The sequence below is a fragment of the Esox lucius genome, chromosome 10 (genome assembly GCF_011004845.1).
Source record: "Esox lucius isolate fEsoLuc1 chromosome 10, fEsoLuc1.pri, whole genome shotgun sequence".
Lineage (NCBI taxonomy): Eukaryota > Metazoa > Chordata > Actinopteri > Esociformes > Esocidae > Esox > Esox lucius.
The window spans coordinates 16,377,238-16,404,014 of record NC_047578.1 but is presented as its reverse complement, the minus strand read 5'-3'; the positions used below and the strand labels follow the sequence as shown (position 1 = coordinate 16,404,014).

General features: G+C 39.3%; 2 protein-coding genes across 2 annotated transcripts; both read left to right on the top strand.

Moving 5' to 3' along the window:
* The first annotated feature begins 1,381 nt into the window (after positions 1-1,381).
* lix1l (limb and CNS expressed 1 like) lies at positions 1,382-12,366 on the top strand. The gene is made up of 6 exons (XM_010873791.4): positions 1,382-1,878; positions 4,274-4,437; positions 6,985-7,125; positions 7,302-7,397; positions 8,364-8,441; positions 10,957-12,366. Exons 1-6 carry the CDS (start codon positions 1,557-1,559, stop codon positions 11,209-11,211), a joined length of 1,056 nt encoding a protein of 351 aa, XP_010872093.3. The 5' UTR covers positions 1,382-1,556; the 3' UTR covers positions 11,212-12,366.
* A 7,238-nt stretch (positions 12,367-19,604) lies between these two features.
* On the top strand, positions 19,605-26,662 carry sf3b4 (splicing factor 3b, subunit 4). The gene is made up of 6 exons (XM_010873792.3): positions 19,605-19,698; positions 23,235-23,363; positions 24,846-25,388; positions 25,647-25,814; positions 25,902-26,066; positions 26,322-26,662. Exons 1-6 carry the CDS (start codon positions 19,665-19,667, stop codon positions 26,492-26,494), a joined length of 1,212 nt encoding a protein of 403 aa, XP_010872094.1. The 5' UTR covers positions 19,605-19,664; the 3' UTR covers positions 26,495-26,662.
* The last annotated feature ends 115 nt before the right edge of the window (positions 26,663-26,777 follow it).

Below are 26,777 nucleotides of genomic sequence, written 5' to 3'. Positions count from 1 at the left end.
TTAATCACAACAGAACATAGGCAACTAATAGATCAGGTGAGGAGAGTGAAGCCAATCGATATAGCAATGACAAGTTTAAGGATTGCAGGAAATACAATAGGCTTTTAGGTAACACTTCATTGTAGTCCCTTACTGCAGCTCTTATGTGAACACAGGCTAAATGTGTTCTGCTGTAACATGCTATTTAGGAAACTGTTATGTTATTGATAAAGCATTATATTAAGGCACACTATGGTGTATGTCATAATAGGAGTCAACTCTGTGGTGTCCAAACCAGTTTGGTGTGACATAGCATTGCGTAGCCATAGCTCCAAAATCACATAACCAGAAAGCCTGGTTCATAAAGAGGAAAGACTTATCTAACCAACATCACAAGCAAAGGTTGAAGTTACTTTGAAAATCCTTGTGGCAGGAGTTAGTTGAATGGGAATTTGGTTAGAGGGAACATTTCAATGCTGCACAGTATGTGACTTAACACTGCCCTCTCATGGTGATAGAAAACATGAAAATAAATTAATTTGGGCACCACAATGCCTACTTCAACCACTCTTTACTCTTTAAGGTATTTCCAGCATACAACCCTGTCTAAGGGTGGTTGGTGGATTTTCAACAGGATGGGTAGCTAGCTTGCTAGCAACGATTAACTGACAGGAACAATCAGTTATGTTTGTAGGACACCTATCAAGTGAGATCTTATTTAGCGCGTTTATATCAACGGGACATTTTGTGAAACTCTTGCATTGTTACATCTGCAAATGTCCATTGGAATTTTAAATTCTGCATATTATTTATCAGAAATGATTTTGGGTGCATATAAAAGCACATCCTAAAATGCAGAATTTGTATTTGTCACATGGAAAAGCTTCACCCTTATACTTTAAAGGAACCAAGCGACAGTATGGCGTCATTAGGCCTGGGGTAATAACTGACCTTATCGCAACTGGAATTAATCTAAAGAAACGTGTGTGGCGAGAGCCGACCTTTTTGTAACGCTTTTTAGAGTATATACTCAGCGGAATTTGAAATTCTTAGTAACTGTGTTGTCATGATCATTATTAAAAAATCTTGTTGCTTTATGCAAAAATCAGGAAATGTCAGGAAGGAATATATTTCAATAATATAGCCTACTATTTCTCCAAAGTATAACCATTTAAATTAGTCTACATGAATAGACCTATTGTAGAGTGCCAATTGTTCATGTCAAGAGAATTCCTTTACAGTTTTGGTGACTATCATTGTTCCCTAGCATTTGCCCCTTCTCGCATCGATAGTTCAACAAAATAGACCATTCAGAGCTTCCCATTTCCACTTCTCTGATTTCTCCGCCCCTTCTCCAAGATTGACAGCCAAGCAGCCTAATCCTCACAAAGACTAACGGGATTGACTAACGGGACGCATTTTTCTCCGTGAGGAAACCCCCGTTTTTTAATTACTGCTATCTTTTTTGTTTCGTTTTTTTTTCATCAAACATATCGGTATCAGCGAGGAGATCAGTATTTCCATCACGAATTTCCTATTTTCCTGCACTAGCATACTGTTGTCTTTTAGCTTCAACAATGGAATCTATCCGCCCTCAGCGACTTCAACCAGGGATAGGATTTGGTGCTGGATCGACTGGGACCCTGCGCTCCTCTCTCCGGCCCGGGGTTACAGTCCCAACCGCACCTCTGTTGCCTCCCCCGGCCTCTGTATGTGCTTCATCTGGGCCGCCCCCACCGCTTCAACTCCACGGTCTTCACGGCACAATCGGCGGTGCGGGGCTCGGAACAGGGATGGCTGGATTCGGTCTATGTAATCCAGGGAACCCAGCAGTCTTGAAGGAGGCGGTGGAGGCTGTTGTTCGGAGTTTTGCGAAGCACACACAGGGCTATGGCAGAGGTAACCTGGAAAAAATTACTCGCAGAATTTACGTCCTGCGACTTTCTTTGGCCGCGGTTCAAATGTAGCACTGTCACTAATTAAGATATCAAATTGGATTAAATGGTCAATAGGCCTTCGGAATACAGATTGTAGCCACAAATGCCCATCCAGTTTACAACAGAGTAAATTCACACATGGAATTTATGATAGCGTATAGTTGATTTAAATGTTGACAACAGCAATGCTGGGCACATCGTTCGAAGTTACACCTATGCTTGTCATCTCATGTAACCTAAACACCCATTTAAGAAAAGTATGTTTCTGTTTTACGAAAGTAGTCTGATATTAATAAAATTAATTAATTGTAAAATATTAATATGAATTAAAATATTGTTGTCGTGGACCTGAAACGGCACTGAAAGTCAACACATCTTGGGACAGATAAGGTCTGTTCAGTGTGTGTCAGTGGGTTTGTTTCTTGTTGTTTACTTATGAAATAAACAGGATGTGTTAGGCAATTCCCATAACGTATTTAGTTGTTCTACAAACCCATTGCAGTCACATTTTGTTGCATTTAAATTCAATCTAAAAATGCACAATATATATATATATATCTGCGATTTTCTTGAATAGCATTTGTTTTGTCAAAATTATTCAGTAAATTCTGTAATCTGGTGGACAGCAATATTCAAATCTTGCATCCAATTTCAAGTCTATGTAAAAAACTAAGACTGAACCCAGGAACACTTAACTGGAAAGTGATCCTAGTGTATCTTTGACATGTGGTTTGTTCCCTTTGAGGCCAACATGCATAACCATGTGATTGATAGATGCTACTGAATGCAGATATAAATTTAAAAAAACAAGAACATGGAAGTACAATAATCATGTGGCACCTCAGCAACCATGGTTGTACAGTCCCACATTCATGGTTGTACCTTCATACCCTGTCAGTTAGATGTAGGGGTCCCAAATCAATGATTCCCCAAGAAATGTACTTTGAGCAAAAGTGCCCCAAAATTATAATTAAAATGAATGGCCGCAGGTGCCTCCACAAATTAACTCTGGGAATAAAAAATATACACAATCAAGGCACATAACATTATCTTCTTCTGTAAAAAAAAAAAAACTAGCCTTTTCTCCTTACTTATTTTACTTCAGTTTCACTATTTGAAACCTTATTCAGATACAAGAATTACAAAGACATAATATATTAATTTTCTATTCCAAAATATATTGGGATTTTGGTCAGTCAGGTGTGTTTCGTTATAATATTTTTGCAGGCATAAAAGAGCTCTTAATTTATTGCCTTGATTCCATGCTTTGCATTTGTCTTTGGAGCCATTTATGGGTCTCTGTTGTAGAATGTATTAGTAAATACTCAGTCATATAAAACACAATAGTTTCAAACATTATATAGATGGAAAGCACTGGTGAGCTCCAGAATTGCAAATGGCCCGGTAGGTCAAGGAATATTTATACTCTGGTTAACTGAAGAATTCTCATTTTATTGACAACAACAACAAAATTTCAAGATCACTCTGCTAGCAAGAAGGTATGAATGTCAACTACTATCAGCTGCAGAAATCATCACCAGCAAAACATTAGATGCTACACTGGATGGTGAAAACCAGTTATCAGTTAGTTGAAGTGTACAGAAGAATAATGTCTGCTGAAGTACGAGCAAATGCTTCCAGATATACTGCCATGGAAACTAAATACTTTTTATTGGCAAAAGGTGAAACATTCTTCACTCTAAAGTGAAAAAAATTCAGATTTATATCCAGTTGCACATGCCCTTTACTGAAGATGAGTCTTCAAGGAAAGTACTTCAAAACAGAACTCTGAAGATGGGTCTCATCCCTTCCTGGCAGTGCATCATCAGAGAAGATATTAAGATGGGTCGCATCCCTTCCTGGCAGTGCATCATCAGAGAAGATATTAAGATGGGTCGCATCCCTTCCTGGCAGTGCATCATCAGAGAAGATATTAAGATGGGTTGCATCCCTTCCTGGCAGTGCATCATCAGAGAAGATATTAAGATGGGTTGCATCCCTTCCTGGCAGTGCATCACCAGAGAAGATAAAACAGTCTGGCGGTTTCTGGGTTTCTGATGTCAGGTGTTGACCAAGAATGACCTGAAAGGAAGAACATACTGTAGGTCTTACAACCAGCAAAGTTTATGTGACCAAATTACTAAGGGCACTGTATCTGGTATTTTAAGGATTATAAAGAATTCATGCCTCAATGTCAACACCCAAAAAACACATTTTAGTAGTTATATTTTGTTTCAATAAAAGCTTCACTTTTATTATTCCTTTATCTAAACCTGTACACAAAATGAGTTTATAGGACCATATTTAACATACATTGAATTGAAAAGTTAAACTGGGCCATTTCTTGTCTCCTCCAGTGAACGTGGTGGAAGCCTTGCAAGAGTTCTGGCAAATGAAGCAGTCAAGAGGGGCAGACCTTAGGAATGGGGCCCTGGTGGTGTATGAGATGGTCCCGTCAAACAATCCACCCTATGTTTGCTACGTCAGTCTTCCAGGTGGAAGCTGCTTCGGGAGTTTTCAGGTGAGCTAAAGGGTGATTCACAGATTCTCAATTTGTGTGAAAGTGAGTTTAGACAGAGCACATGGCTTAAGACATTGATTGTTAAACCTCACCTGAGACCCCCCCAGCCATTCCATGTATGAGATGTATTCAAAAGCTCTTCTACTGATTATTAAGCCTTTAGGAGGAAGCGCACACCTTTTGGTAGCGTGACAATTGGCGGGTCCATGCATTTCAAGACTCCAGATTCTAACATTTACAATACATGGGTTGTTAGGGCTCTTTCGGTTGTACTCTCGTTTATGTTGAAATCAAAAAAATTATCCCATTCTTGTTGTAGCCCCATGCTTGCTGACTGGTAATCAGTGATCCAATAATTTCAAATTATTTTACCTATTGTTTTTTTCACTTCTTGTTTCACTTCTGGGAGCATGATGTTAACTGTTGTGACTTCAGTTTTGCAAAGGAAAGTAGTGATGTCTCCTTCTTAGCAAAAGGAGTACTTCCAACATTTCTCTTTTATTAACACTACAACATAAAGGTTTGACAGTATTTTTCTGAAGCTGCATATGGCATAAAATAAATTCCTTATACGTTCATAACAATGATTTATCTAACCACGCTATTCATGCACAGATGCCCCCAACCAAATCAATTTCAGTCTAACCTGATCCACTTCAGTACATCGGCCCTGGATCTTTGGATCACAGTTCAATCACCAGAGGCTCTTCTTTACTTTGTCTCATGAGAAATGCCAGATTACTTTGTTTAGAAACTGCTAACTGCAGACCCATATTTTACTGAATGAATATTACACTAGTGGAAACTTTTATGTAAACACACCATCTATCTATACAATGAATGGATCCATTTTTAGATTTCATTCCTGTAAATCATGGAAAAAGTTGTTTATTTCAGATGTCTAGGTAGTCTCTCTGCTGTAGTCTCATGAATATAAACCAGATGTTTCTGGGACACTCTGCTAAAAATGTCTCACCTTGTTAATCTAAATACTTAAAGAATGTGTTAAACAAATGTCTTAATAAATCTTTCCTAATCAGGTGAAAAGACATGTTGCATGTTGTATGTAGTTTGTACCTTCAGCAAAAAAAAGTATGGATCTAGTTATTGTTATAAATGTTGAGGTTTTATAATTTGTTCTTGTTATTGAAATTTAAAAGCTGAATTGCAATGTACATTCAAAATATCTCACCCAAAAAAATATGTCTGGTTCTAATCCCAGCGACGACAAGCTAAAGAAAAAGATGTTGTTGTGCCATGTATACTGGGAATCACAATTTAAAGCATTTTGCTGTCTCCCATCAGGATTACAAGAGATTACAAAGATTAAATTCAATAGCTAACCATTGGCTAATCTCAAATAACAAACCTTGGTGCTGAACCTTTGATGAGGTGAAATCCACTGTCCCACTATGCATAAAAACGTACATGTATTCAGGCTAAGTATTAAAACTAATTAAAGTAATGAAATGCAAGTCCAACTGAATAATGGATTTAGAGAAACCACATAGCTGTTAAATATCCACATAGCTGTTAAAGTTAAATATCTCATTCATAAACATGTTTTTCTTAAACATACAGTATAGGCTGTATCAAAGTCTTTGCTAAAAAGATATCCAACAGGATTATTGTGTTATTATTTGTATAGTAAAGACAGCTTTAATGTACATTAGTATCACTTTCAAATATTATTTTAATTTTGAAATAATACTGTAATTATCAGACAACTTGAGCATCGTGCCTAGAAGAACATTCTGTGGAAGGATTCTGTGTTTTGCAATTTCTTCCTCTGCATGAATTGGCGGCTGCAATGTACAATGTGGTCGGAAACTCATCTGGTGGCTCATCTGGTTGTTATTAGAGCCAAACACTGAGCATAGACGGAGCCATGACACCCCTCCCCACATTCTCCCCTTGCATTTATACAATGCCTCCCTCGCCTCCGTCTGTCCTAACTCACTTCTTCCTTTCCTTCCTTCCTTCCTTAAGAGGAGATGACGAGGAAGCCTCATCATAGCTTAGAGAGGCTATCTGATCATTTCAACTGCTGAATCCATTATGCCTATCTGTGTGTGTCCCACTGAAGTGTAATTTAGTGCAATTCAGTGATAGCATTTATTAAGATTAATCACAAATAAGATTTTATTCGTAATGTATTTCTGTTGTTCTTGCAATTGAATGCGTTTGGCAAGGTTATCATTAAAAACAAGACTTGCTCCTCAAGTGACATCTTGTTAAAGAAGGGTTAAGTAAAATCAAAAAATAAATAGAAATCTCTGTCAACACACGTGTGAAATACCTTCCAGAATATTAATGCAATAGTTTTACTCAACCATCTTTACACAATACAGTGCATGTATCAATGTCAAACAGGGTCATAACTTTTCAGCTTGTGCCACAGGCTACATAGTACATTCTTTTGTATTATTAAACTGGAGCCATTCCTGTTTTCCATATATTAGAAATGTGTGTTTGCCAAAACGTAATTCAGCCTCTTAAAACTCTGAAGAGTACTAAATGTTTTATGCTTCAATTTTGGCTTTTTAGTTCTGTCCTACCAAGGCTGAGGCCAGACGGAGCGCTGCTAAGATTGCTCTAATGAACTCAGTTTTCAACGAGCATCCTTCCCGCCGCATCACAGATGACTTCATTGAGAAGAGTGTATGTGAGGCACTGGCCTCCTTTAATGTGAGTACCACTGAATGTGTTGTTCACGTAACTGACACTGACAGAAGCGTTGACCAGATTTGATATAATCCATACTGTAGCTCCTATTAAAAGGTCTTATTAGGGTAAGATTTTAATCTGATTGGGCGCTTGAGGTGAAAAAGACTGGGGGATTTGACTCTACTTATCTTTTACAGGGAAACAGAGAAGAGGCAGACAATCCCAGCACAGGAATTGGGGCTTTTCGCTTCATGCTGGAGTCCAACAAAGGAAAGTCAATGCTGGAGTTTCAGGTGAATACTGCATATGAGCCTAGTTTAGGACGGCTAGAACTACGGTACATTAGTCGGGGTAGATACATGTCATACGGGGTAGATACATGTCATACGGGGTAGATACATGTCATACATGTCATACAGGAGAGATACATGTTAACATAAGCGTGACCTACAGAGCCTGAACTACGAGTAATCGGACAAAGCGGACATACTGTAGCACCTTATTCTCATTTAGCTTTGTATTTCCAGTTCATTTCCAGTTCAACTTTTACTGCTCATCCCTAAATTACAGCTTATTTTCTGATAAACAAAGCCATTATTGTTTACAGTTTATTATAGTTCACTAGTTTATTCAGTTCTGCGTCATAACATTTCAGAGCTTTAATTACAAAAATGTATACAGTCGAACCTGATAAATGCAACATTCTGAGACTCATGACAGAATGGAGTAAAGCAGAGCCTGCCAGTATGGGCAACAATTTAAAGTCGGATGTGGACTTAAACTGCAGCACACTTTGGAGTTATCAACAGAGCAATCTGGACAGTATAATAATTCATTGTTTGTCATCCATATACACTGATCCAATGCCTTGATTGGTCTTTGCCAAACCACAGCTCGTGAAGTAGGCCTCAAAGCATTCAGAATCTTGCCTGGTGATCCATAACCATTGCCCTGGCCAAACGCCATCCCCACAAATCTTTCTTCTCCTAAAATGAGTCTGAATATGACTCACTCGAAGATTTCTAGAACCATAGCACACGTTCAAACAGTTCCAGTTGGTCCCAGTATCTGTTGTGTCAGAGCGTTAGGCAGATTTCTAAAAATGTGGCTTTAGCTTTGCCACTCCGGTTATAAAGGATCCAGTCACTTACACTTTGTTTTGTAAAACAACTAGTACAACATTTCACGTACTGCTCCACTGTTTTCCAGGCGTTACGTGCTTGTGGATGCTAAACTGTGATTTTCTCATTTTCTGTCAGGAACTGATGACAGTCTTTCAGCTGCTGCACTGGAATGGAAGCCTGAAGGCCATGAGAGAGAGACAATGTTCCCGTCAAGTAAGATCACATTTGGATAAAAGTGTAGATTAGGGCTATCACTTCATTTCACAGGCCTTCATTTCGTAAAGACTCCGGATATGCCAAAAAAACTGTGTGGACAAGAATTTGGTCAAACAGGATCAGCCATTAGGACATGGCAATGTTTTTTGATGGCTCCCATGATGTTGTCGCTCATGGGAATACGTATGGTACTGTAGTATTGGCATACTGTTTCTGTTTGCACTTACCCCTTCCTGTTGACGTGGAATTTATGTTACATTACGTTGTATTACCAAGAGCACCAGCAAGCCAGGCATGATCTCACACTATATTTCGGTGCTAGCGAATCGGCATTTCAACCCGGTCACCGTTTGCCATCAAGGAAGCAGGAGCGTAGCCAATGGGTTCAGAATTCTAAAAGGTGTCTCGACAAAAGCATGGTCAGAAATGCGATGCTAATGCAGACAGACAAGAACACATGGACAATGACCCACAAAAGATAATGGCAAACAGCGGGAGTTGTAAGCACATGATGATTAGGGAATAGGAGCCAGCTGTGCATAATGGTGACGAGACAAGTCCGGGAGGAATTCATCATTAAAGGGCTTTGATCAGTGGTGACTGGTAGGCCGACGACACTGATCATCGGCACATGGGGGGAGGAGAAGCAGGCGTGAGAAAACTGCATGCAAAATGCTCTCTGTTCACCTTTTAGGGTACCAAAAAGGCCCTCGTTTTCTATGTGATGTAGTGATATTGGGACAGGGCTCTAAATTTAGAAATAAATAATAATCAATTTTCACTTTGGAATTTAGAACCACCAACCTTTAGTTTAAGGGTCCAATGCTCTTGACTACCTGGCTACCCTGCTGATCAATGTGTTTGCCTGCTAACCTGCCTAAATACTGTGACCTAACTTATTTTATTAAGTTAAACCTATCATGTGAATGGTCTAATTGCCGCAACCAATTCAAAAATGTAGCCTTCTTAATTGTTTAAAAAAAAAAAAAGATGTTCTTTTTGATTGTTCATCAAAGCTGTTTTGATCTTTAAGGTGTCAATTATAAAAGGAACAGGGTTAATCAGTGTAATGCTAAACAGCTTAGCAAATAAGGGAGTTGTGTACATGGGAACGAGAAAAGTCACCTACATTTTTTGTTTAAATCTCTAGGCCAAACAGTGTAGTATGTGGATTAAAGTGAGACTAATAACAGTATAAACCGACCAGTGCCGTTTTGTTTTTGCCAAGATACTTATGGCCTACAGTTTTGTGTGCCAAATTAGGAGGGGAATGTTACCAATTAATGCTTGAGTTATTTAAGCAAATATAAGAATAGGTTTCACAAGCTTCCTCTGTGAGCCCCTAATGAGTAACGTTAGCTAAGTTAGTCTCTGGCTGAAGTTGAGATGGAATGTCATGCTGAAAGATCTTACCACATTGTGCGTGCTGATTGAATACCTATGGAATGATTCCATTCCGGTTATAGTCTGGTGATCTGAATGTTTGTGTGCAGTTCTTGTTATCTCCTGCATCTTACATATCACTTTTAGGCAGTAACTATAACTAAATGTTTTGAACCAGAATTGTAAGAATATATTATTTCATCTGATTTCATATATTCAGACTATGCACACATCATAAAAGATTTAGTCCCCACCCTTAATTTTTGCTTATCAAAAAATTCAATTCAGGCAACTTCCAAATCAGGAAATTATTATATCTCATTTCATGACACTTCATGACACCTCCTGATTAATTAAATGTTGCTATGGTTACAGAGTAACTCTTGTGGTGTGTCCTTTGACTGTTTAGGGATTCTCTTTCATCTGACCTCAGGCCTTTCAACTTAATGGAGAGGGGTCAGACTCTAGAATAATTAGGCCTCCCAGACTTCTCACATTCCTCATGTTGTTATTGCTGACCGTGCGGCTCGTTAAATGTGTACTAAAGTTGTGGTTTCAGGTCATTTCAAATCCAAGCATGGATGCATTTCAGGCATAATCTAGAAGTCAAATCAAACCTGCACTACCAGGAAAACAGTACTGTTGAAAATATTATGATTTAATGGCACACTTTCTTGTTTGAATTTAGGGTCTTTGTGTCATGTTACTATACCTCCAAATTCTCATAGTAGGACCATAATTGAAGGTCTGGTAAATTCTGTGTTGCAAAAACAGGTTAAATGCACCACTGGCTCACATCAGAAAGATTTGTATTGGGTGTTGCATTTTAAAGAAGCATTCCTCTCAAGCCAGTGCTACATACTGACTGTACATGTAGATATTTTGATGATTTTACATCTTGGCAGACTTTTGCACCTACTACAAGAATCTAGTGAGCACCATTCATGCTCTGCAAAGAAAGGTATTTCGATTGGTTTGATGATTTGCAATTTATCACAGGCATGTTCCTATCCCAAATTAATATATTTTTTTTTATCGTAGACTTCCCTGTACCTAACTTTTTGGGAAGCATGTTTATTTTTTAGAGAAGACTAATTCCTGCCTAACTCATTTGTCCTTTTCCTAACAGGAGGTGCTGGCCCACTACTCCCACCGGGCGCTAGACGATGACATGCGCACCCAGATGGCTGCTGATTGGGTGAACCGGGAGCAAGGCGTGGCTGGCACCATTGCCCAGGAGGTGGCAGCAACAGAGCGGGAACTTGAAGAGGCCAGGCTGGCTGGCAGGGAGCTTCGCTTTCACAAGGAAAAGAAAGACATCCTGATGCTGGCTGTTGGCCAGCTGGGTGCAGCCAACACTACCACCCTGCCATCAACCTGCTAAGTATATGCTGGATTCCAACCCATAACTTCGTTTACTTCCATCTGCCCGTCTTCACTTCTACTTCATAGTTCTCAATACTGTGCATCGGTGTAAGGGAACATTGTACTAACTCTGTGTACCTTTCACGGTGTGGTTTTAACCTTCCCAGGTGTGGGCGTTTGAAGTCACAGGTAGATGGAAAGAACTTTGTTGTCATTTTGGAATCTGGCCATAGACATGGAATGAGTTACAGTGGCTATCACCATTGATTGTATAGATGGCTGGTAAGACCGGCATTAAGGAGCTTTTGTTTATAGATTTTACCAGCCCAGTGATAACATACCTGATCCAGCTGAATCGGAATGGTATTGCTGGCTTAAAACTAAGACTTCCTATGCTCTTGGACCTCGGGACCAGCATTGAATAATTCTGTTACACAATAAGTCATTTTGGCAATTTGGTGCTGCCCGATGATTGGGTTTATGAAATTCACATGACTGTTACCATTCCTCTCTTTCCCTTCATGTGCTGGTAGACAATGTTATCACACGGTGTAGTTAGTTAAAGTACTAAACCTGCCTTCATGATTGTACAGGATATAATCACAACGATATTGTCACAGAAATACCAAAATAGACCAGTGTCTGTCGCTTAAACATGATCTCAACTTTTTTTGCATTAAAGACTATAAAATATATCTGAACATTATATATTTTAGGCACCAGAGGTCAAGTACCTCAATTAGTTTCACATACCCATACATGTAAGTGTTCACATATGTTTTATTTTAAAACAGAAGTAATTGAGTATTGATATTGGAAAGTATTCACTCGACATACCAGTGAAAAGTTAGGACATACCTACTCATTCACGGCTATTTCTTTATTTTTACTATGTCCACAAAGTAAAATATTAGTGAAGACCTCAAAACAATGAAATAACACATATGGAATCATGTAGTAACTAAAAAAGTGCCTAGGAGGCCAGAGTCGCCTCTTCACTGTTGACATTGAGACTGGTGTTTTGCGGGTACTATTTAATGAAGCTGCCAGTTGAGGACCTGTGAGGCGACTGTTTCTTGAACTAGACTCTATGTTTTTGTCCTCTTCCTCAGTTGTGCACCGGGGCCTCCCACTCCTGTTTCTATTCTGGTTAGAGACAGTTTGCGCTGTTTAGTGTAGGGAGTAGTACACAGCGTTGTACAAGATCTTCAGTTTCTTGGCAATTTCGTACATGAAATAGCCTTCATTTCTCAGAACAAGAATCTACTGACAAGGTTTAGAAGAAAGTTCTTTGTTTTTGTTTATGGCCATTTTGAGTCTGTAATCGAACCCACAAATGCTGATGCTAAAGATACTGAACCAGTCTAAAGAAGGACAGTTGTATTGCTTCTAATCAGCACAGCAGTTTTTGCATGCATGCAGCACAGCAGTGCTAACATAATCGCAAAAGTGTTTCCTAATAATCAATTAGCCTTTTAAAATGGTAAACTTTGATTAGCAAACACAACGTGCCATTGGACCACAGGAGTGCTGGTTGCTGATAATGGGCCTCTGTATGCCTTTATGTAGATATTCCATTGAAAATCAACCGTTTCCATCTACAATAGTAATTTACAACAGTAGCAATGGCAACAGTATTTGATTAATTTGATATAATTTTTATGGACAATAAATTAGCTTTTCTTTCAAAAACAAGTACATTTCTAAATATCCCCAACATTTTGAACGGCAGTGTACATGATTCCATGTCAAAAACATGATTCTAAAATCACTATTGTTCTAAAATCTGGTAAATAATAAAAATTTAAGAAATACACTTGAATGAGTAGGTGTGTCCAAACTTTTGACTGGGGCTGTACATTGCTATACATATTTTTTAAATATATTTTTTTGGCATTTTATGCTTTTACAGGACAGTAGTGAAAGGTGGAGAGATGTTTTGCTTAAAGAGCAGTAGGATGGATTTGAACCCATGCTGCAGTAATATACACCAAGGACCCTTTCCTTGCATTAAACCCAAGTGTTTCAAAATAGTATTTCAAAACTATTTATAGGAAAAATACTTTGAAATGCTTCTAATAGAAGATGTTGATTCAGGCCACATTATCAGAAAACACTCAGAAACACAGAAAATATTCATTTTTCCCACCCAAATCTCCAGTTAATGTTCAAGTTTTTGCCATGTAACCGCAATGTAGAATTACCTTGTCAAAAAGAAATAATTTATTCTTATCAAAGGGCCGCGTCGTTAGGTTTTGAAAGGGTAGGAAAACATCAAGGACAGCAATTGCTGAATCATACTCTGTGTAGAACATTATAATTGACTCTTATTTACTGCCTGGTCCATTCTGGTCTCAGGAGTCCTGAAGAAAACAGAAGACATCTTCCTGAGACTCTTTTTAATCAGGAATGATGTCAAGTATTCACGCTGGTTCTATACCAATCATCGTTTATTTCAGTTTCTCTTGAGACCCCACTTTCATATTAGGCAACCTCTAGTTTGGGAAACGCTGCTCTATAACCATTCTAAACTGCTCTGGTGATAAACACACTGGTGAAGATCGACACATTGTTTTGTTTTTTAAGGACCCTAAAACCTGAGGCAGTGGAAGAACCTTTTTTATATATGGTATATCTTGCTTCAGCTTTTGGTCATCTCAAAATAACAAAGAAATGAAGTGAAAACCAGTGTGCTACAGCACATCTCAATGGGAAAATAGCATTCTGAAATGTTGTTTGTCACCAGTGCATGTTTTGCTGACATTTGTAGGGCTTGTTAGGTCATCACTTTAACCAGCGTAATCTCAAAAATGTTCAACAGCCAAAGGGGAGCCAATTATATCAGAGGGCACAATCAGGCCAAATCCATGAATGGCCTATTCCACAAAGTTTGCACTTGTGTCTTCAAAACACTATTTTGCTTAAAAAACTATTTTTTTACCCTTGTGTACATGATTGTATTTATATGTGCAATGTTGTTTTCCAACAGATAACATTCATAAAAAGTGTGTCTTTAAATAAATATTCAAATCCATGCATTTGAAAAAAGGACTTTCAAGCATAAATGTATAAAGCGCTTACATGTCATATCTTGTACAGAGTCTATAGGTTCAGATAGCCAGGCATATTTGTAAAGATGGAACTCCTCCACCAACTCAAACTAATGTCTCTGGTAACATAATCAATTGCCTTGCTTTGCGTTTCAGAATTGAGTTTATATCCTGCATCTCTTGATGCAAAGTTTCTAAAAAGGCAGATACAAAGGTTATGCTTATTCACCCTAACCTTCCTGAATGTGATTACATACTATGTGACAATAGCAATGGCAGCACAAAATGAGTTGACCAAATGTCCATTTGATGGGATGCCTAAAACTGACATTTACAGTCTTGGATGGAGTGTACATTGCTTTTTCTTTCTTTCAAAATATTCATTTGTGTATGGATATTTCTTATTAAGCCAGGGTTAGGTACTATATTTCTTCTCCATTTCTATAGACATGTCACTTGTTTCTACACACGAAAGCCATATTGACATGCAATCCATTGTATGCTTATTTTCATCGAATGCTTAAAGCAGGTATATAACCTTTTGTTAAAAATATATTTGGGTTAGCTATTGGAAATCATATTTCATGAGGTGTCTGGTAGATATACTCTCCAATCATGTGTAATTGGGCAAATCTTATATATTTTTGTGTATTTTCAAGTTTTTTTTTCTTTGTATGGTGTATTAACTACAGTTGTTGTGACAGTTGTCAGCTCACCATTAACCACATACATTGGAGTCTGCATTGTATACTTCAGGATTATATTGTTTAATGTTTGGGTCCCACTTTATATAAAGTGTGACTATAAAGACCAATATTACATTCTGATTAATGACATTGGCAGGTACAGTGTTCGCATTGTTAGAGTTTAGTTATCTGCCCTGTTTGCCGCTAGCAAATGCAGCCAAATTGTTATAAAGTGTACCTTCCTACTCTGTAATTATACCAAACTTGTATGTGTAATTACAATGTGAATACATGTTTTAGCGCCACAATATAATGTGGGACTGAGTTTTTAATTTTTACCAAGTTTGCATTCATTTTTATAGAGACTGTTCGGTCATGTTCTTACCTTGCCTTCTCGCTTATCAAGATGCATGATTCATAAATCAGTTTTTATAACGTGATCTATATCAACTGTTTTATACAGTCCTTATGTATTTTATATGACCAGTTTGAAATTGTTACTTTTTTACTCAATGTAGGTTTTTTTATTTAGATTTATACACACAAAATCAATAAATCAGCTAAAAACTCTGACTGTTTCCGGTGCCATTCATTACGAAAGAAATAATGGAAATAAATATGTAATTTGATGGAGCACACTTGTGAAAATGTGGTACGGTCAAAAGTAAAATATATATACAGTACTGTGCAAATGTACTGGGACACTATTAAAAAATTCATCAGTTCTCTAAACATAACTCTTTATTTTTTAGAATAAACAATGTATAACATTACAGTAAACAGAAACAAACATTAATAAAATTATAACTAAAAAGAACATCTTGTGTTTTTAAAACAATCAGTATGACCTACCTTAGAATGCAGAACTAAAGGAATTAACCTTGCCTGATTATTGTATATTGTTTTCAATGTAAATTCTTCTTGAAAGATTTGCTATAACTCTTCTTGACACGTCCTGGCACGGCAGGCTTGCCATTCCAGTGAGATCTAGCTCTCATTTGGATCACAGACACCCGTTTTGTTGGTTTTTGCCCTCACCTGTTACCCTAATCACTGTCCCTATTTAAGTTCCACTTTTCCTAGTGTGTCCTGTCAGTCTTTGTTTGGTTTCGCCCACGTGTAACGTTGTTTTGTTCTGTCTTGTGATTTTAGTGACTTAGTTATTTTATTAAAGGTCCTCTGTTCTCCCTGCGCATGTGTCCTGCCTGACATTGTTACACTTTTGGCTTTTACTGCGTTTTCTGTCTTCAACTTGCCCAGTGACCTCACATGTCTTAATGGCATTTCTTTTACAAATCTCACAAGATACAGTTTACCTCACAAGACATTGTTGGTCATTTGTATTATGTATTTTCATGTTCATTTGTATTCATTCTAATGTAATATAGTGTTTTTTGCAAGCAAATAAACACGTAATGCCCAGATAAATTGCTTTACGCAAATTTCAAAGATGACCTAAGACTTTTATACAGTACTTAATACATTTACCGCTCAAGAAAACAACCTTTCATGAAGTCTGTTTTTTTTTTCTGATATCAAAGTGCCTACTTCTTGTACTACCTTAAGTCTCACAGTCCTCTGCTTCCTCTTTCCTGGTTTCATGCACCAGAACAGAGCTATTCACTGGGGTGGAGGTGAGATCAGTTGGGTGGCTTTTACTTTTACTGCAGAGCTGTGGTTCTGGCACCGTCCCTCCCATCTGACGGATAGTGTTGCACATAGGACAGGGGTAGTCTGAGAGCCCCTCAATGTCCTTGAAAGCACAGTTGACAATGCGGCCTCTGCAATGGTCACAGTAGAGGTGTCCGCAGTTGAGGCGATGCAGCCGGGCCTCGTAGGAGATGCAGCTCTGGCAGTGCGGTGGACTGGGGCACTGGGAGAGGCTACAGGTCTGAGGACTGCTGTCCTTTTTGGCAACATGTATCATCACCGCCGGTGAGCTTTTTTATGGAAAGGAAGATGGAAAGAAATGGGAATTGTGGGTTAAAAGCAATAAAGAGCAGGAAAAAAAAGCTATGATTAATTTCAGTCTTATAATATATGGGGGAACAGTTTTGGCTCTTTGGATTTGAAATAAAAAATGTAATGTGTGGCAACGTGAAGTTACAGGTTGAGGGTACATTCATACCAGATCATGGTTCAAATACATATATGCAGTTAGGTCAGGAAATATTTGGACACTGACACAATTTTCATAATTTTGGATCTGTACGCCACCACAATGGATTTGAAATGAAACAACTGAGATACAATTGAAGCGCAGATTTTCATCTTTAATTCAAAGGGTTAAACAAAAATATGTATGAAACGTTTAGGAATTACATCCATTTTCATACACAGTCCCCTTATTTTAGGGGCTTAAATGTAATTGGACAAAATAACACAATCACAAATAAAATGTTGATTTTTAATACTTTTTCGAGAATCCTTTGCAGGCAGTGACTGCCAGGCCCTTACTGCAGCTGTCTTCAGTTGTTGTTTGTTCGTGGGTCTTTCTGCCTTTAGTTTTGTCTTCAGCAAGTGAAATGCATGCTTGATCAGGTTGAGATCAGGTGATTCACACAGCCCTTGCAGAATATTTCACTTTTTTGCCTTAAAAAACTCCTGGGTTGCTTTCGCAGTATGTTTTGGGTCATTTTCCATCTGTAAAGTGCCATCCAATCAACTTCGCTGTATTTGCCTAAAACTTAACAGACAATATATTCCTATACTTCAGAATTCATTCAGCTGCTTCTGTCTTCTGTGACATCATCAACACTAGTGATCCAGTGCTACTGGAAGCTATGCATGCCCATGCCATCATACTGCCTGCACCGTGTTTTACAGATGATGTCGTATGCTTCGGATCATGAGCCGTTCCAAGACTTCTCCACACTTTATTCCTCCCATCATTCTGGTACAGGTTGATCTTAGTTTCATCTGTCCAAAGGATACTGTTCAAGAACTGGGCTGGGTTTTTTAGATGTTTTTTGCCACACAATAGCCAAAATAACAGAACTTGTGTCAGTCTCCAGTTAATTATTATTTGACCTAACTGTATTTTAGGGTTATATTATTATTATTATATTTTTAGTGTGTATCTTAATATTTTCAAATAGACAGCAAAAAGCAAAATCTGTTATTTAAATACTATTTCATGTCTACCTCGTTTTCAGTAATTTCAAATACTATTTTCCCTGAGTTAATCACTTTTGATCCATGTTATATTATTTTAGATACTTCAAATAGTATTTAAACACACCTACTTTGTACGTTATCCGTTGAAAGTATGCGGTGGACATCACAAGTCTACACACCCACGTTGAAAATGAAACTTTTGTTGATGTGGAGGCAAAAATCCAGACAAATCATGATCTGATATTTTAATTAATTTTTTACATTTAATGAGATCTCGTATTCGACAATATTTTGGACAATATAAAAGTGAAAACAAATTATACTTTCTGTTTCAAAGTAAAAAACAAAACAAAAAAAAAGTGTCGGACGCGAATTTTCCTGGGTTATTTTTCAATAAGGGTGTGTAGACTGATATCCACTGTACGTGTTCTCTCTGCACGATTCAATGGCGTAACCTACAAGCCAACACTGATCAGTGGACCGGGGTTATAAGCATCACAGTTCCAAAACACATATGGAGGGAATTCCTTGCCCTTCTTAGTACTATATCATTTTCTAAGCAAGGATACAAGTTACGCAAAGAGAAAACCACTCACCTCTGAGAAGTAGATTTTGCACGTCGGAAACAATCAAATCCCATGGCAGAAAGAAGTCGATGCATAAATTCCATATCTGGTCATGATAACTCTTACAAGACGAAGCAGACGCAAATTGATAGCCAGAGCGTTAACAACATTCAGTTCTTAGACAGAGACATTTAAAATGATCTTATTTTTTACAGCTAATTTCTAATTTCTTGCTGCCCATTTTTTCTACTTATCCAAATTACTGCGCAACAAGACTACATCAGGCCACATTAACCTATATCCTATGTATATTTAACTTAAGTTTTCAAAAGATTCCTGTAACATTGACTTGAAACTACTATTTTAAGAGTCAGTTAGGAGAACAAACTTGTTTTGAACTGGAACGGCCAGAAATGTGGCCACTTATCTATGTCGTCCAAGACTTCACTTTGGTATGAGATGTAAACTGGAAGATCCTGTTTAACTTTTGCAGGTGTTTCTATATAGTCACATGCTTCTGTCACATTAAACGACAATAAAACAAAAGTGCATAGCCTGAACCCAGGGGTGTCAGACATAATACGTCAAAGGCCTATGAATTTGTTTACAATATATTACTTTTTAGCCAAATCATTTGGCATTTATCCAATATTATTTTAAAACCAAGATTATTCTATGTAAGGACAACTTGATGATCAAAATAATAAAAAATAAAAAGTATTTTTAACACCCTTTCAACGTAATTTCAACCAGATAATACACAATTGATCATTCATTGTTAGGATGATACCGAATTTCCTGTTTATTACGTTGTCTTAACCTTGTATAGTTGATCTAATTGCTCATTCCGAGTGATTCCACCAGGAATCTAACGTAAGTCTTGGGAATGCAAGAATAATTGATTTTAAGTAATCACTTAGGCTATACAGACATTCAACTACTAGAGGGCGACTGTATCTAACCCTGTTCTTTGTTTCTGCCGGATGCTTTGCTTCTTGGCCATTGATCAGATGAACAACTTCCGCATAACGCTGCCCTCACGCCGGATTTAACATGGCGGCGGGACCGATTTCAGAGAGAAACCAAGGTAGGTAACGATCATATCTTGCAATGTACGTAATGTAATGTATCCATAAAGATATATTCCATCACGTCTCAGCATATGTTCAAAACATAATATAACTAACTACCTACATTAAGTAGTTGGCTAGCCATATTCCATTGACCCTTTCTAAACAAAGCTAGCTTGCACGTCGTTAGCTAGCTACTAAGCTAGTTCGCGTCAATCTCGTTTACTAGCAGTCGCTAGCTGCTGTAGCTACGCTTAGGTTGCCATTCATTTTCATCTCCTAGCTTACTAGTCGTTAAGCAGATGAAACTGCAGGGCTATGGATGTGTAAAATAACCAGCTACCGTTGGTTAACTTCAAAACAATGCAGAAACAATCTAAATTAAATTAGGTACATTCGCTAGAGCACTGGTTTCAAATAGGGCAACGTTAGTTAGCTGTATAAAGATGTTGTGTTTACTGGTTAAATTAATTGGTTTATCGACTCTTGATGGCGTATCTAGTAGTAGTAGAGTTGATTACATCAAAACCTGATATGCATCTAACTACAGTACACCACAGTATGTTTGGCTTTGGAGACAAAACATCCCCAGAAATGTGTCCCCCAAGATTTAGGTTATGATCATTTTAAATGCCACTTACTGTGAACGTAATTATTATAACAAAAACACCACGGTTTAGAATTAAGTACATTTTAAAGAATACAGTAGATTTCAGGGTAAATATTCAAAATATTTCAAAATTGTAAGTGTAGCTAAAACATATAATTAGGTTTTGCCCATATAATTAGGTTTTGCAACACTAATACCTCCATGTCAGCCAGCAAATATATCACACCAGTAAGAGTTGTGTAGTGCTTCCCTCAAAATAGATACCAGTCGCAGTTCATCCACCAATTACTATGTTTTTATTTTGTTTTCAGTGTTTTATTTCTATGGATGGCCTCTTCTGTGTTGTGGCTGATGAACGTTGAGAAATCTTTTATGTACATTTCATTCATAATGCTGAGTTTGGAAATTATTTGCTAGGAAATTAGCTTGTCATCATGATTCTTGATGACTAACAGTAAGCCAAACTAGCTAGATATGATAAGATTACCTCCCAAGAAGACCTATCAAAGTTTCTGTGGCCTTCTGGGGATGGCATGGCTAATGTGTTTTGGTCAAAGTTGTCTAAAAATGATTCACTCAGCATCCAAACCCTGTGCAACCAGAGTAAATCAACAATGGATGATGTGGTGCTGCCTGGCAACAGTTTCAAGGAAATAACATACCAGGACTAGTGAATACACTGGCTTATTATATCAAATATAAATCAGATAGGTACAATTATACATAATTTTTGACCATCTGGCCTGGGGAAAGTAAAAACTTGTGTTTCTCTGGGTATGGCGGTAGTAAAATTATATTGTGCATGCCACAGAGATAATGCATGTCAGTATCTCTTCGGTTTCCTCTTATTTTGGTCATTCTCAAGATGGGGACAAAGAGTAGATGGACAGTCAGAAGCTGCTCCCTCCTTCTGCTGAGACTAACCAGAGGCAGCCCACACCAGTCCAGTAAATTCAACTTATCTGAACACAGTCAGCTGTGACTCTCACTTAATACAATACATTGTCTATTTCCAGTGTGATAATGAACCTCAAGTTTGTAAAAATTGAGCACCATCTGAAAATTAGGGGTGAGCACAAATAGTCGAATTGTCAACATTTTGTCAAGAGTGGCATTTATGGACAAGTTCGTCTAATTTTTGAAAGTTACAAAGAAAACGATTGACTCACTTGGCGGCAGTAATGACGGGTTTTCTCGCCTGCGGGCATGATTGTCAACATACTACGTAAGCCCACTCGTCCACTCCCAGTGCATGTGAACGTGCCAGTTTTTCGAAACAAGTGGCCATAATCACTTGATGATCATAATAATAATAATAAAGATGTTGCCTAATTATTCTTTACGTTTTTGTTAAGCTCTTGTATATACGATGCTCTTGCAAGCCAGATTCTGTTTGGTTTTTGTGCATTCATTTATATAATTTATTCCTATTAAGCTTCCTTCCAAGGATGTTTTTTATTCACTGGAACTGGAACGCATCGGTAGGTTTGTTTGACTGTAACATAACTCTGTATATATTAAGTGTAGTTTTGTTGGGAAATTATAGTTTTAAGAATAAAAAAATAGCTGGTTAGATGGTCTAATACATTTGTAATTTTGTTGTTATGACCAGAAAACATTGATGTTAGCTAATGTAAGGCAAATCATCCATATCTCTGTACGAAGTCATGGGAGACCTTGCGTTTCTTCTGCGTCGCTTATAGTTCATTTGCAATTGTAATTAATGGAAAAGCTTGTAACAATAATTTGAAATAAATCCCTTATTTGCTGCTGTTGTGGCATTTCTGAATCTGAATGTCTCCTGAGTAAAAGTATATCTTGCCTAATTGTTTATACTTAAACGTTATTGAGGTTATTCACTGCATTTTTAATAAAATGTTGAATTTATTGCATAACATATATTACAATTTACAATAATTTGTATTCATTTACTACCTCTCTTTTTGGCACGAGTGGTTTAGGTCGACAAAAGCTGAGGAATTATCGATAGTGAAAATATTTGGCATACACATTCCTACTGAAAATAGAGTGGTAGATTTTGGCCTATATTTTAACTAAGTTTTCTAGGCTCAAAGGTTTTGTTGATTAAGATAAAGTAATGAGAATGCTTGCCTATCAAAAGCTGCATATACAGTAGCATACCAACCTATATATGCCCTGAATGGCCCCAGTACATTTAAAAATGTGTCCATGCCAGTAGAAATTCTGTTTGGGCCATTCGTTTTTTGGCTGACTGGCCCAATCTGGCCAGTGAGAAAATGTTTTACTGTTGATCCCTGATGCAGGAGGTAGGAATTATTATATTATACATGCAACATACCAAGGCATAATGCACATTTGCATCATTAGCCCAATGGAGAAAATAATCTGAGCTTCTACTGTAGGGCAAGCTATGGCTTACTGCTCATTCAGTCCTCCATTGAATGGTAATAGTGCCTTTCTAGTAGGACTGCAATGCTGAGTTGGTGTTTCACTGCACATGAGGGTTCTTCCAGTCCAATCAAATGATTTGGTTTACTCCAGATATCCCGGGTTGCAGCTTAAGGAGCAGGTAGACTAAATCTAGACTGTTTTCTGGTTCACGGCGTGGCAATATCAACAATGTAGTGCCTAAAAAATAGCAAACAATCATATGCATTGGGGGCTGGCCTAAAGCCTATAGGTTAGAGCTGTGGTTCCCAACCAGGGGTACTAGGACCCCTGGGGGTACTTGACCTCTCTACAGGGGGTACGTGAAAACACTCATGACACCATAGACTTACTAGTGAAATTAACATGAGGGGGTACTTCAGGGGTACTGAAAGCAGTGCAAAAACATTTTGGGGGTACAGTAACTGGAAAAAGGTTGAGAGACACTGGGTTAGAGCATCTGACTTGCCTTATGTTGGTGCTATCCTGTGTACCCATCGTCGTAACATCGGTTTTTGTTTTCTCTCCCTATAGATGCAACGGTGTATGTGGGTGGACTGGATGAAAAGGTGTCCGAGCCACTGCTGTGGGAGCTCTTTCTACAGGCAGGGCCAGTGGTCAACACACACATGCCTAAAGACAGAGTCACAGGGCAGCACCAAGGTCAGTGACATGTACACATTGGTGACAAAATTCACACACCTGTGTAAGAATAACCTAATACGATTCTCTCTGCTAATGGCTGGACATGCAGTGTACTTCACATTGTGTTGTTATAGACTGATTTTATAATTGATTGATTTTTAGTTTTACCGTCAATCTACATCCAATATCCCATTTTAGCAAGGTGAAAAGATGTAAGAAATATGTACCAATTCATTGAAAAAGACACTTTCCAAATTGAGCTTCTGTGCATCCCATGTCCTTTGAACGTCCTTGAGATCAGTCTAGAATGTGACTGGATTCAGTTGATTGGATATGATCCGATCCATGACCCAATTGATTGGACATAATTTAGAAAGGTGCACTCCTGTCTATATAAGGTCTCCTCCTACCCATGTCAATCTGTCAGAGAAAAATTAAGCCATGAACTTCAAGTCCTCTGTGGGCCTCTAAGAATTATGTTGAGGGTTAAATAGATCCCCATGGCCACCTAACAGAGCTTCAGGGTTTCTCTGCAGAGGTCTACTGAGACCAAAAGCCAACTATTAGGCCTATATGCTGAGCACTACGTCTGGTGAAAACAAGGCACCGTGACGGAAGCATCATGCTATGGGGATGCTTCTTAGCAGCAGGGCCTAGGAGACTGGTCAGGTTTTAGAGAGCGCTGAATGGAGCAAAATTCAAAGAAATCTGATCTGGGACCCCAGATGGGGTTGAAGATTCATTATTCAGCAAGACAATGACCTGAAGCACACAGCCTAAACAAGTCTGTGAATGTCCTTAACTGGCCCAGCCAAATCCTGAAATTGAAACCTGTGGGAGGATCTAAGAGGAGGAATGGGAGCAACAGCCCAAATCCAGCTGTGCAAAGCTGGTAGAAGCAAACCGAAGGCTCCTTGAAGCTGCGACCACTGCTCAAGGCTTATACAAAATACTGAATAAAGCAGGGGTGTCAAACCAGTTCCACAGAGGGCTGTGTTTACTGGTTTTTCTTTTCAACTGGTGCCCAACTGAGACCAAATAGGTGAAGGAATATCTTAACTAATTAGTGACCTAATTTACAAATCAAGCACAAGGTGAGAGTGAACCTGCAGAAACTCGGCACTCCACGGAACTGGTTTGACACCTCTGGAATAAAGGGTCTGAATATTTAGGTTATTTATGAGATGTTTGTTTTTTTATTTTCAGTTATCATTGTTGTAGTGTTTAGTTGGATGACAAAATATTTTATAATTTACAAATTAAGTCTTTAACACAATGTGGAGAAAGTGAATAGTGTCTGAATACTTTCTGAAGGCACTGTAAATCCAATTCATTATTATTACTATGACAGTAATTGCTCCTGGTGGTGAAGATTATGAAGCGTATTGTATTGATTAGGCATTTGCTATAAAAGCAAACATGACAGTCAATGGTGATCAGAAATACGATTAAGGCTAATTAAATGCAATTCTTCCCCTGTCTGCCCCTTCCCTCTTTAAGGCTATGGCTTTGTGGAGTTCCTCAGTGAAGAGGATGCTGACTACGCCATCAAGATAATGAATATGATCAAACTATACGGCAAGCCCATCCGCGTCAATAAGGCCTCGGCGCACAACAAGAACCTGGATGTGGGCGCCAACATTTTCATCGGTAACCTGGACCCGGAGATCGACGAGAAGCTCCTCTACGACACATTCAGCGCCTTCGGGGTCATCCTCCAGACGCCCAAGATCATGCGTGACCCGGACACCGGCAACTCCAAGGGCTATGCCTTCATCAACTTCGCCAGTTTCGACGCCTCGGATGCGGCCATCGAGGCCATGAACGGCCAGTACCTGTGCAACCGGCCCATTACGGTGTCCTACGCCTTCAAGAAGGACTCCAAGGGGGAGCGACACGGCTCGGCCGCCGAACGCCTCCTAGCAGCGCAGAACCCGCTGTCACAGGCCGACCGGCCACATCAGCTGTTTGCCGACGCGCCTCCTCCGCCCTCGGCCCCGACGCCGGTCCTCACCGCGCTCGGTGCCGGGATGCCCATGCCCGGTTAGTCTGTTTGTTTCTGTGTAGACCAGAGTGGGTACGCTTGCGGTTCAGTCGTTTTATTTCCGCTTGTTATACAATCCGTTTATTTTATGGTGGTGGATGGGTCGTTATCCTGCCTTGTAAAGTTTAGTCCCATAGGCTGTGCTCTGTATGCGTGTAAGAGTGACAGAAAATGACATTTCTTACAAACTTCCCGGATAACGTCTCGTAATGACCCAGTTCTTCTTCTTCCTTTCTCTGTTTGGTTTTCATTAACAGGGATGCCCCCGCCCGGAGCCTTCCCTCCCGTGCCGCCCCCCGGATCCATGCCTCCCGGTATGCCCCCCGGTATGCCCATGCCCCCAGCCCCAGGGACACCCGGACCCCAAGGAGGGGGCTCAGGCCCCCCACCCGGCCCCCCACCCTTCCACCAAGGCATGCACCCGGGTAAGTCGCTCACCACATGATTGGACGTCGTTAAAAACCGACCAAGCTACCAAGCTGCAGTCATTAATTCTATCGTCCGTCCCACAGGAATGCCCCAGATGCCCATGCACCCTCACGGCCACCCCCCAGGGATGGTGCCCCCGCCACCAGGGCCCCCGGGCTCCAACCAGCACCGCGCGCCCCCGCCCCCCGGCATGCCATCTCATCCACACATGGGCATGCCACCAAGAGGCCCCTACGGGCATCCCATGGGTAAGTGCCAGTCTCTCACAAGGCTAGGAGTCCATTCAGTAAAAATCTGCCTGTTCTAATTTCATCGCTGTTCTGTTTCTTTATGTTTAAAGTCTGCTGTTAGTACATCCGTTAATGTTACTGTAAGCGAATACTGGGTACTACTTATTTTTTCTGAAGGGACCCAATCTTTGGATGTTTAAGGAGTTTTGTTTCCTGATGATCTTTTTGAAATGTGCTGCTGTGTGGATCATCTCTCTGTTTGCTTCTACACAGGTCACCCCATGCATCCAGGCATGAGAGGACCACCTCCCCCTATGCCCCCACCCGGCTACGGCGGGGGTCCACCACGACCACCTCCATTTGGCTTCCAGAGGGGGCCTCCGATGCCCCCCAGACCCCCCGGGGGCCCACCTCGGGGCCCCATGAGAGGACCAATGCCACCATAGACAATGGAGGACCACAGCATGGCGCATGATATGCTTTCAATTAGCTTTTTTATGTCTATTCCGGAGTACAATTTTGAAACATGGTTTAGTTACATGTTTTCTATTGTTATTTTCATGCTCACTGTACAGACCCTGATACTGTTGGGAATAAAGGTTTTAATACAAAACATTTGGTAAAGTCATTTAGTTAAAGAAATCTTCAAGTAAATTCTGTGTTTGGGTCAACTTACTATTTTCTTGAGTTGTCTAAAGGCTTTTATGAGTGAAATCCATGTTGGCAGAG